This window comes from Hyalella azteca, unplaced genomic scaffold, assembly GCF_000764305.2.
Source record: "Hyalella azteca isolate HAZT.00-mixed unplaced genomic scaffold, Hazt_2.0.2 contig10672, whole genome shotgun sequence".
NCBI lineage: Eukaryota > Metazoa > Arthropoda > Malacostraca > Amphipoda > Hyalellidae > Hyalella > Hyalella azteca.
Window position 1 is genome coordinate 542,068 of NW_025940701.1, and position 12,517 is coordinate 554,584.

At 39.2% G+C, this 12,517-nt stretch overlaps 1 protein-coding gene across 1 annotated transcript; it reads left to right on the forward strand.

The window, feature by feature from the left end:
• The first annotated feature begins 4,798 nt into the window (after positions 1 to 4,798).
• On the forward strand, positions 4,799 to 12,517 carry LOC108671460. Its single transcript, XM_018159013.2, has 11 exons — positions 4,799 to 4,999; positions 5,326 to 5,517; positions 5,790 to 5,886; positions 6,124 to 6,608; positions 6,856 to 6,983; positions 7,253 to 7,463; positions 7,895 to 8,008; positions 8,589 to 8,673; positions 9,788 to 9,979; positions 10,866 to 11,350; positions 12,206 to 12,517. The coding sequence occupies exons 1-11, from the start codon at positions 4,901 to 4,903 to the stop codon at positions 12,461 to 12,463; spliced, it is 2,346 nt and encodes a 781-aa protein (XP_018014502.1). The 5' UTR covers positions 4,799 to 4,900; the 3' UTR covers positions 12,464 to 12,517.

The window sequence follows — 12,517 nt, forward strand, 5'->3', positions numbered from 1 at the left end:
ACATTCCACTCTCCTGTTTTTTGGTTTATTCTTGTCAGAAGAAATGACTTAGGCTTCGAATTGGCAGTTGAAAATGAAAAAAATTACGACATAATAAAGTTTTTTGATATTAAATTGCTTAAATTTTATAACAAAATGATTCCTAAGAATAGATAATTCGAATTTAATCGATATTTTCTACGCTTATTTTGCATTAGAACCACGAGTAAGTCGTATGCGAACATCAGAACGTAGCAAATATGTCAGAGAAATGGCGGAGCTACATGCTCTCTATCCAGATAATGATAAGACAGCGATAGTCGTGCAGCGCGTGAATGTGTAACAAGGATTCTGGCTTATTTAACCTTGAAATACTTCACATTTTATTAGATAGGGTGTTATCAAATTCAAAAATATTTACTGATTAGATAAATTCTAGAATAAATCCAGAATATTTAATGGAATACACTATTTTTTGGTCAGGAATGTGGTGTGTTATTGACTACAGTCTACAGAACGTGCTCTGCGATCAGTGCCGCGTTTATTGTTTGTTAACCCCTGATGAAAATTTGTACAATTACTAATATTTATTGATATTCATTCCCTTATTCGAATGAAATCGTAGAAAACATATTAAATTGATACTCATTATTCTTCTTTGCTAGCTAGATCACATAACTTAAATGTAAAAACGAACTGTACCTACTGACTAGGCTACTGGCTACCTACTCACTAAGTCACCATCATTCCTTGTAGTAGGCCTAGAATAAGTAGATCATGTGCTGTTGTTTAACTTAGGGCGATTACGCCAAGTCGCCAACCAGTTAGTGAGTTACCTTACAAGTTGCAATTGCAAAATACTACATTGCATCAATACCAACTTGTTGAAATTTATTCATTGAAAAAACCTGACAGGTGACAAAAAAAAACAAAAATATATCCAGATACCTACTATCTAGATTCTAGAGCAGTATAGAGCCCAAGCTAAAAAAACTGGCACAAGCCATATGTCCTTATTACAGGATTGGAATTTTTCTAGGTACTTATTACCGTACTGAAATTGCACAGCTTGAAACTGAAAGTGACAAGTTTTCAATACATTTGAAATCTCATTCTCATGGCATGTTTGTCAACTTTTGTTGACAATCAGGTGGGACTGCAGGTGCAGGACATAGGCTAATTCATCTAATTGGAATCTTGCTGATCCAAATGTGGCAGTAAAGCTGTAGTTGCATCTTGACTGTAGATGTGACAGGTAGATAAGTTTAAAGCCTGTCCTGAGTGCAGGCATAAAATACCTATATCTACTTGAGTACTTGGCATTTGGCAAGACATGAATGAATTTTTTGAGCTGTGGTTTTGTGGGTTTGCCAGTCTGCCAGACATGATTCCATTTCTTCAAGCCGTGAATTCCATATCTTGGCCATGAAAAAGCCATTTACGAGCCGCAAACTTATTAGTTACAAAGTCCCATGCACGTGTTCGCCCACATTTCTAATTTACCCTAAAAACAGTCACTAAAATTGTCTTCACTTAAGTGGCAGGCTGGCAGCTGAACAAGTGATATGCAGTCTGACCGCTCTGATGTGACCATAACTACGCAATCTTTAAGGAAACTTTTTGGGTTGACTTGTTGTTGATGTTATTACGTTCTGCATGTTATTTTGTTGGAAGGCAGGACTGCAGGAGGCTGGTAGCATTGAAGAATATATACTGTGTATTGTGGAAGTTGAAAATTTTATGAAACGACACGTTTGCAGAGTGCAAACCGCAATTTTTTCAATCAAACAAAAAGTTATGACATTAGTCTATGATTAGAGCCACAAAATTTCATACCTACTGAAATTATATGATATTAGAGCTGTGGTATTTCAGAAAAACATAGGACTTTTCCAGCCCTGCCTGAGAGGGTATTTAAGGCCCTAAACCAAAAAATTAAAGATTCTCAATCAATTGAGCAAGAAAAGGATTTGTTCAGATTTGGTAGGAGATTCCCATGCAATTGTCAATTTTTTTATCTTCAAGGTATTTATTAAAACCACAGAATTCAATCAGTTGCTATCATTGAATGATCATAGTGATAGAGCTAACAGCCTTAAGGAAAGAATTTTTAACAATTGATTCAACAAATTTGAACAACTGATTTGACAAATTAATGTTATCACTTATCAATAATAGGTACATATAACAAAATAAACTAAGTTAATTTGTTAGAAATCACATAACAAAATGTTGAACAGTTTTGAGATAAGGCTAGAAATAAATGTTAGTTTTGCTTAACAATCGCAAATAATTTGCAAGTTTTGAATGCTTATTACATGGCAACTTTAGAGTGTTGCTTGTGTTTTTAACACGTTTTTCTTAGCTTAGCTTCGCGTTTGTTTGTTGTTAACATTGACAACAAAAATTAGCCCACTTCTGATTGCTCTAGGTCTAGAGATCTGAAATTCGGCATGCAGGCTATTTTTGCCTAACAATTTCAGATACAATCATAAAAACTAGCAATTAGAGACCTAAATTAGCTTAATTGAGTAAAGTATATATAAATAGTATATATATAGTATGACGTGCGGGCGCTGACGTTATAGATGAGCAGGCGCTTACGCTGCGTATCATCGATATGTACGTCAAGGCAAGTAAATTGGCTCGCAACAATGTTTTTCATGTGTAGCAACGGACTAAAAAGGAGAAAATAAAATACTTGAAAAAAACTTATGTTGTGTGCTTTTTGCTTTAATCATAAATCTGCCCGACACATGTTTTTTGGGGCGAGCCATAATTTATTTTCTACTTTTTAGTCCACAAGAAAAACGTGGTTTTTTAAAGAGTTTTTTAAAAGTATTTTATTTCAGCATTAACTTCTTTAACATTTTTTCCTAACTGTAAAACTTATCTTTTTTCTACGGTAATTAAGTTGAAAGTTGGTGAAATGATTTCTGTGTTTTGATTTTGTTAACATGAATTGTAAAGTAAGGTGAGACAAGGCTTTTGCAGATGTGATTGGAGACTTGCAGAGGGATTTTAAACTTGGAGTAAAGAAATTGTTGAACAGCTAACTGAGTGTAATGAAGATCCTTGTGAGAAATGGGTGTGTTGTGTGCTTCTATATTGACCAAACCTTTTTCCAAGATATTCATTGTTTAATGTTGATATGAAGGTCTCCTCAAATTACATACTGCTTGGGGTGGATAGTTCTGGGTTAATCATCTGGCTTCATAACACATTTTCAATTAAGGAACATTTTTATGTCTCCTGAAAGTTTATATAGATCAACAGACTTCGGAACAGCAGACAGACAGTGAATAATATTTGATCATGCAGTTTTGTTGGCAATTTGGTAGGACATAGGAGGTAATTCTTGCTGGAATCTCTAAGCTCCAGGAATGGCAGGAAAGCTCTAGTCATGGATCAAAAAGTAGAGACTCCTTGCCTGGCTGTGGGAACAGGGTGTCCCTAGATCAGGGGTCTCCAAAGTCCAAACTACTGCCTGCTGGCCGAATCTGGCCGATGGCTAGGTTCCATCTGGCCCACCAAGATCTTGTAGTTCAACATAATGTGTACATAAGTTCAGCTGGCATTTATTTCTGGCTACGCATGAACTAAAAACAGTAAATGGGCATGACTGGCTTGCGAAGGTTTCAGAAAGCTTGCTCTTAGCCCTTGGTGAAAAAAGTTTGGAGGTCCCTGCCCTAGATCATGGCTCATAGTACCAGTAACCCATAGCCAAGATTAAAAGTTTGGAGGTCCCTGCCCTAGATCATGGCTCATAGTACCAGTATCCCATAGCCAAGATTAAAAGTTTGGAGGTCCCTGCCCTAGATCATGACTCATAGTACCAGTATCCCATAGCCAAGATTATGTTTACTTTGAAATGGCACCATGTAGGTGATGAACTTGTCTACTTCAACTAACTGGTTGGTGTACATAGGTAAACTTTTAGAGATCCACTTGGAAAATTATAGTTGGATCTATAGAAAATTTCCCAAAAAATTTGTTTCTTTGATCCAGTCTATTGGACAGTAAATGTATTATTGCTTTAGCTGCACTAAATGGATGTTAGCATCATTTTTTCAGTTGCTGTTTTTAATATTATTTACCAAATATTCTGGTCTGAGGGAGTGTTTTTAAGACGTGTTGTTTCTATTTGTGAGCAGTGCCTTGAGAAGTGGTTGCAAAGAAGTCTCATTGGAAACAGTTTGGAAAAATTATCCTGAAAAATGCTTTCCTGCAACAAATGCAATTCAGTGCTTATTTAATAACATGTCCAGTGTTGTCCACTGTTTATAAGCAGACAATGATGCTCATTCACACTCGCCAGTGCTATTCAAATTATTTTTACTTGAATTATCTTGAAAGTTCAAACGTTAGTGCATCAACCTCAGCAAACCTTGCAATTATTATTAGCATCTATCATTCATGCTGGTCTTTGAATAGGCTGAAAATTGGTGTACCTTTGGTGTAATAATTGCTGCAAAGAAATGCATTGGAGTTGTTGAATAATTATATATAAATGCCAGAGAATTGACAATTTTTGTGTTGTATTAGAGGAAGTCAATAAACAATCAAGTTCTATAATTTATGTCAAATTAAAACTAGCATGAATATTCAGATAAGAGGAGCTGACCGGCTATTTAATTCACGCACTGTCAACTACTGATTGGTCTTTCAATCTTTCTTGCACATTTGGCAGGCACAGGAAATTGTATTGCACTAGTTATAAGCTTCAAGCTGCATATGAGGATTCATGGAAACAAAACCATATTCATGACATACTATTACTTGAATTTGTTTTATTTGGGTGATAATCTATACCTATATATGCTATAGTGTTTTAAACCATTTTCAGCCTTTGTTTTTGTATTTATCTCAGAGCAAATGTATTCAGTTAAATATCAATTAAAAATTTGTGCACTACTGAAGCATGGGCTCACAGAAACTAACCTCTGAGTCTAATAAGTTGTCTTTAAAAAGAAATAGTCATTCTGATGTATTCTTGAGCCTCCAGGATCAACGTGATAATGTACGTATTCCAAAATGTTACATTTTCCATGTTATAGTTTATTTGGTTTAATTCTATTATAAAATATTTAGAACTCTTTGCTCATAATTGTTTAGTCTTGGAATTATTCAATTTTATTTTAAAATTATTTCACAATTTTGGTGCCTGAATATTGAATAAATTTTTATAAATAATAAAACTATCCGTTTTATTAGCAAACAATAGATGAAAATTTACTTTCAACTGAAGTTAAAAATATTGTATATAATATATTTTCCATTTTGGCTATATTTGTCTTTTAATTTTCAAAGTAAGGCATTTTCTTTACAACAACCACATTTTTTCAGGAGGTTTTCTGTGACGTTCATTTGGTATGCAATGGAGGAACATTGGCAGCACACAGAATGGTGCTTGCCTCGTGCAGCAACTTCTTCAAGACCATGTTCCAAGAGACACCTGGGGAGATGATGATGGTCATGCTGAAGGATGTTAGTGCAACTGCTGTCTCGGCTCTGCTCGATTTCATGTACATGGGAGAGGTGAGGCTCAAGCATCGCCTATTTCCTGAAGGCTCTACCTTTCTAATCACCAATGCAGTGTCATGATTACAAGCAAGAGCAATTTGAACTTGTAGGTGTTTTCTTTAGAGCAACATTGCTACTTTTTGTGTGACACTGCAATTTTTTTCTTAAATGCAATGTTCAGTGGATAGTTTACCATTTCAATTGGCGGAAAATTTTGCACTAATAATAATTGGTGAGATTGTATTCAGGTTCTACTGTGTCCTAACCCTGAGTTTTATGTTCTCCAGGTGAACATTCCAGAGAATGAATTGGCAAGCTTGACGTCAACAGCAAGGCTGCTTCAAATAAAAGGCCTGCTTCACATAAAAGACAATGCAGTTGCTGGTAAGTTAACATGGTCTGGCATATGAAATTTATATAGGTTTTTACACCGAATCATAGTTTTATTTAAATATTGTAAGCATTTATGTTCAATATTATATTTGATATAGAATGTAGGTATCTCTCATCTTATTCCCTTGCTGCTTGTCTAAGTTTATCATTTGTATCCTATTTTAAATTGTTTACTTGCTCTTTGTAGTTACCTTTTTTTAAATTTCATAATATTTGCTCAATTCACAGATTTGCTCCCAACACTTGTCCAAGATGACAGCAAAAACAGTGCAAGCAACAGTGAAGATGAAGAAGAATTGGAGGCAAACTCTATGCTGAAGAATCCAGACTCTCCTAGTGCCTCGCCCGAACCGAATCACTGGCAGACCTCTTCTTTTAAGCCACTCAATGGTGTCCTTCCAGCAGCTTCTGCACATAGACCTGGCAGTTCCTTGCGTACCGATCAACACTCTCAGCAAATGGCTTTGCAAATTAGGAATAACTTATACCAACTGTCTGTGTTACCTCAGCTTCTGCGACCTGTCTCTACCAGCACTAACAACTCTCCAAAGATGAACTACCCCACTAACAGCACCATCAACTCTCTCATCACTTCTTTTGCATGCACCAGCAACACTGCAGCAACTCCTACCAATGGCCTAGCGCCCTCTGTGAGTGTCTCTTCACAAATGATGCTGAAGCGACCTCGCTCAACTAGCCCAGTTCCCCATCAGGTATGTCCCATTTTCTTCAATATGCAAGATATTTCCCTATTGTCCACATAAAGTTTATATCTGTTGAATCTCTTAGGCAAATGAAAGCTAGTAAAAACTCTTGACTCTTCAATTAATAGAGGGTTATAAATAATGGTGGTACATCACAACTTAATCTAGCTGAATTTTTCATTAGAAAGTGAAATTTAGAAGTGAAAATATTTATTAACTTCGCACCTACTTAAAATTTTTGTCTCCATCTCCCTAGCCCAAAAAGGAAGCGATATGTGAGAGCCCCGAAGTGATCATGGAAAGTAATGCCTGGTCTCCCAATGATCACTCCCAGCAACACAGTGGCTATCTCTCTGATGGGGAAGAGAACGAGCCCAACCTTAGGTAGGTAGTTTGTGGTGCTACTTTATGCTTTTTGTTACATGTTGAAATTTCAGCTTAATAGAATCTTCATGATACAAGTTCACGACACTTCTACTAAAAATTTCTTAATATATTATTGCTCTACATGTGGAAAATACTAAAGTTTGGTATGAAACGAAATGGCTGAGAACTAAAGAACATGATCATTTACTCTAGGGCCCTTGTCTATCACAAATACATATGTTTTTTTTTGCAACTCTAATTTTCTAACCCCATACTTGCGTGTGCAGAAAGCGTTCGTACTCACGCCCCTCTTCCCCGTGCGTGAGCTCAGCGCTGTTCCGCGCTCCTGACGCCCACCTCGGGGCCATGGGTCTGGAGACATTGCTGAGGCCGCGGTTCCCTCCTTCAGGAAGCGTTCAGGCGTACCCGCTCTCCTCCTTCCTAGGCAGACCAGGCTCTCCTCATAATGCCTTCCCTCCTCACAACCTCGCACATCTCGTGAGTGCTTTTTTGCTGCCTTCAGAACCTTACTTGAAATTTCTTTAGTCTAAAACAGTGGGGGGTACCGCCCCCTGGGGGCGGTGGAAAGATCTGGGAGGGAGGCGAGGAAGGAAGGGGCGGTTGGGAGGCGGCAGTCCGAAGTCGAAATCAGAATTTTGAACTTTTGTTTGACCATTTGTACATAACACGTGCACTGACACGGCTCCCCGCGATGGGTTTTTCCACCTAGATCTGGGTTTTTGTTTGGGAACCAATGGCCTAAAATATCGATTTCAAATATTCACACAGAACCAAATTAAGACTTAGGATAGGTATATGAATGCAATGTAGTATCCAATTCTCAACGAACAGTTTTTTTAGATTATGCTTCGTCTGTTCTTAATATCTGTTTATGCTTCGTTCAGTTCTTAATGTCTGTTGTATTTCAGGTGTCGTCAGGTGGTAGCTCTGCTCACTGGTCCCGTCCCCCGCCCTCCCACGCCCTACCTCTGCTGGGGAACGCCTTGTCAGGGCATCCCATGCACGGCGTGTCTTCTGACAAGGTATATTCCTCTGTACAACCTTCTAGTTACTTGTTTACTGAACTTGCTCTTTGTTACTTCCATTGGAGCGGTGACTGAACTCTCACAAGAGAGGTTTTTGGATAGTTGAATGGTAGCACAGCATTTGAAAATGGTATTCTAATTCACCTTGAATTTAACTAATTCAATTTGGTGTCTGGTATCTGGTGCTGTGACATAAATAAAGGAACCAAATAATTTTAAAACAAATATTGTATAGTTATTTCGAATTGTGAAGACAAAATTCTTTGTGTATACAACATGATATGAAAAATTTAAATAATGAAAATGAGATATGTATTTAATATCTTTAATGTATGCGTATAAAAAAAATAACTGGCATAGTATAACAATAATGCCAGGGTATTCAATTTTGTCCTATTGCCGTACTGAATCGTTGGGTAGTTAAAGCCTTGTTGGTAAATTTGATGAAAATTTAAGGGAAGTACCGAAATTTAAAGGCTTCCTTCCCTAAGGCTGAGATTATTCTCGCTACGCATTGAAAATATTCCTTGAAGTGAGACGCGTTTGTAATTGCTTGAACATTGTATTGTATTGGCAGGTGACTGTAACTGGAAAGAACATGGGCGTGGTTTGCAGTAACTGCTCAACCAACAACACAAGACTATGGAGAAGAAATCCCAAAGGTTTGTACTAATCTACGAGCGGTTATTCAGCTAAGCATGAACTCTCGAACGTTCCATTAACAGAGCAATCATGTGAAACAAGTCACACTGCGGGGATGGTCGTTGTCTCCTCTAAATCTCGTTAGCAACCACATTTCTGTTGCTGAGGAGACGAGCGGCATTCAGGTGGCCAATGAATTGCCATATGTCGGTCGGAGCTTATTGCCTCTGGCCGACCACTGGCCATCACTTTCCGCTTGCTCCGGCCTGCTCTATAAATAAGAACTTGTCCGACAGCTGAGGGTTGCAGATAGGCTGTCTACATGTTTCTTGATACAAGGCCCTGTAAACAGACTGTTAGTCAGAGGAGGTTTTGCTTAGTATTTGGACTAAATGATCTTTGAGTTCTAAATTTCTACACGAGAAATGTAGATTGAGAAATACCTGCTAGGCTGCTATACCAATTAACTGATATAAATTAGTATAACATTCCTGGACCAAAGAGGTACGAAATATGTACACATCGCAGAAGCAGTAAATTTCCGCAATTATTTACTGATATAAATACTTTTAGATTTCTGTTATCGCAACAAAATGCCTTGAGTGGCATTGAAAGAATCCCTACGCTTATTTCAAACAAGAGTGGAGTTATGTGGTCTCAACTTAGTGAAGAAATGCTTTGTACCGCTGATATAACGTCATTCACTCTTCATCAAACGGTGAAGAAATGCTGTGTAGTGACCGCTGGTATTCAGTCTTCATAAAACTTAGCCAGGAATGGGCGTGGGAATTCGATGAAATTAATCCCTTTAAACCACACTCATTTTGTAGCTCCTACACTTTGAGAACTAGTCTACAACAAGTCAGAATGAACACATGACTGAAAATTCATGCTACGTCATTATTTTATTAATATTTGATATTGTAATAGTTGAAATTGGGATAGATTGAAAATAATGTAGTGTCATGCTGTATTATTTGAAAACCAAACAATAATGAACAGATTATGTTGGCCGTCAAAATAGTTTTCACCAGCAGAAAATATCCGATCGCATGGTTGATGTTAAAGTGCCGTACATGTGCAGGTGACATTGACATTAAAGTCAGGTGACATTAAAGTGCCGTACATGTGCAGGTGACATTGTGTGCAACGCGTGCGGTCTGTACTACAAGCTGCACAACGTGGACCGTCCCAGCCATCTGTTCCGGGACAGTCCCATGACGCGACGCCGCAACCCCCGAACTATGCAGCGCAAGCGGCCGTACGACGCAGGGGGTGCTTCAGGGTCGTTACCTGACGATCCTGCACAGCTCTCCCCTAATGCTGGTCTGTAGCTACCCTTATGTTGGTCTGTAGATACCCTAATGTCGGTCAGTAGCTACCCTAATGCCGGTCAGTAGCTACCTTAATGCTGGTCTGTAGCTACCCTAATGCCGGTCTGTAGCTACCCTAATACCGGTCTGTAGCTACCCTAATGCCGGTCTGTAGCTACCCTTATGTTGGTCTGTAGCTGCCCTAATGCCGGTCTGTAGCTGCCCTAATGCCGGTCTGTAGCTACCCTAATACCGGTCTGTAGCTACACTAATGCCGGTCTGTAGATACCCTACTGCCGGTCTGTAGCTACCCTAATGCCGGTCTGTAGCTGCCCTAATGCCGGTCTGTAGCTACCCTAATACCGGTCTGTAGCTACCCTAATGCCAGTCTGTAGCTACCCTAATGCCAGTCTGTAGCTACACTAATGCCGGTCTGTAGATACCCTAATGCCGGTCTGTAGCTACCCTAATGCCGGTCTGTAGATACCCTTATGTTGGTCTGTAGCTACCCTTATGTTGGTCTGTAGCTACCCTAATGCCGGTCTGTAGCTACCCTTATGTTGGTCTGTAGCTACCCTTATGTTGGTCTGTAGCTACCCTTATGTTGGTCTGTAGCTACCCTTATGTTGGTCTGTAGCTACCCTAATGCGGGTCTGTAGCTACCCTAATGCGGGCCTGTCTCCCCCATAATGCCCTGCTTTTATTTGCCGAGTCGTTTTTTCTCTTCTTCCCTAAAACATGCAAAAAACTGATTCGTTTCTTATTCGTGATAAAATCTGAATCGGACTTCCGATCGGCGTTAGAATCGAGATGATTGATTATTGGGTGCTGAGATGATAAATTTAGCCTCTGTTTTTGTAATAATAATAATTTGGCTAACTTTTCATATTGATGTGCAGGCGCAGCAGGAAGCAGCTATGCTCTGTCACCTCGCACCCTGAATAGTCCAGGCCCCCAGTCTGACGACGTCCTGAGCGCTGCATATGCCCTCTCGTCCATAGCGTTTAACCGCAGCCTTACTCAGCGCGACACAATCCAGCACCTCGAAGCAGCCTCGTCCAGAGACGCGACGCCATCACTTGAAGCTGCCTCACAAAAAGCCAACATGGGACACCGTGACAAGAAATCTGCATCCGCTGATAAAATTTCGGAGTCTATGCATCACCGAGAGACTGTACCGTCCCAAGGAAGAAAATCTGTCAAAAGCATGCCACTTCAGCAAGGTATGCACGTAAAAGTTGAAGGTTCGGAAGAGTCGACGTTAGGGGTTCTCGGGTCGGATGAACATTCTGGATCAAGCAGTTACCCGAACGAGTCTCTTGACGACCTTTATGATGACTACGGTTCGCCGAAACAAACCCAGGTCCCTCAAGACTCGAGACAGGTGAGTTCTGATATTCGCTTGGTTTTTATATAATTGATATTAAGCCCTATTTTGTGTATCATATCAAAAATATTTTGTGTATCATATCATATCAAAAAAGCCCTATTTTGTGTATCATATCGAATTCAGAATTCCCACACTATGGCTGGTAAAGGAAGAAGACTTGGCTGGTAAAGGGAGATGACTTTTTATCGTCAATAATTTTGCCTATTCTGTAGGTACTTAAAATTTGTGAATCTTAAAACGCTTCATATCAAGAAGCATCACCAAATTCTAAGACGAGGGTGCGTTCACTTGCTTAATTTCATGTGAAAGAATAGTCTCCCTATGCAATCGTAACCTTTACTTCATGAGGAAATTTGTACGAAATAGGCGCCTCAACGGAAGGCTTCAACAGAATTGACAAGAGTAACATTCCTCATGATTCATCTTACAAATGAATGATCTAATTTACCTGTGCATTCCATATTTGAATGAGAATTTTAGTTTTATGTTCCCTCGTAATACTAGTATGAATAAAAAAATTTAGGATTCCCGGGATTTCAATTATTTTCTTTATGAAAAATAGAAAGAATTTTGTAATATATTACTGCTCTACATGTTTGGTATGAAAGGAAATTGCATGTAACTAAGGAACATGATCATTTACTCTTGGAGCTTGATCATTCTTGCCCTTCTCTATTCCTAATACATACGTTTTTTGCAACTCTATGTTTTTATATGTGTGTGTGGAAAAATTCGAGTTATCATGAGCTATTTTGCTCACTTGGCGGTGTCAGGGAGATGATGTATTAACGTAACCAAACTTCATATCATGGTTTAATAGCGAAATTAAAATGACAACTGAATTTCTAGACGGAGTCATGCTCTTCTCCACGACCTCCACCCCCTCCCTTGCTGCGGTTGCCCAGGCTTCCTGAGGACCTGACCTCCCGAAGCTCCCCGACTGGAGAAGCCCAGCAACGCTCCCCTGCCGACCACGCCTCCCGTAGCTCCCCAACTCCCATGGAACCTCGTCACTTCCCCACCACCTCCGTCACCCAATGCTTGCCTTCAGGAGAGGAGGACTCTGTGCCCATATCGTCCTCTCTTGGTCCCTCACTTAAGGCTTAGAGCTATTAATGATTTAAATCTATTTGATATTACAAAATTTATTATCTGAACTTG

Excerpts from the sequence above, each read along its gene's own strand:
- LOC108671460 (XM_018159013.2), top strand. The coding sequence starts at position 4,901 with ATGGGCTCACAGAAACTAACCTCTGAGTCTAATAAGTTGTCTTTAAAA. Across the intron at positions 5,518-5,789 it reads ATTTCATGTACATGGGAGAG|GTGAACATTCCAGAGAATGA; the intron begins GTGAGGCTCAAG and ends TATGTTCTCCAG. Across the intron at positions 11,351-12,205 it reads TCCCTCAAGACTCGAGACAG|ACGGAGTCATGCTCTTCTCC; the intron begins GTGAGTTCTGAT and ends CTGAATTTCTAG.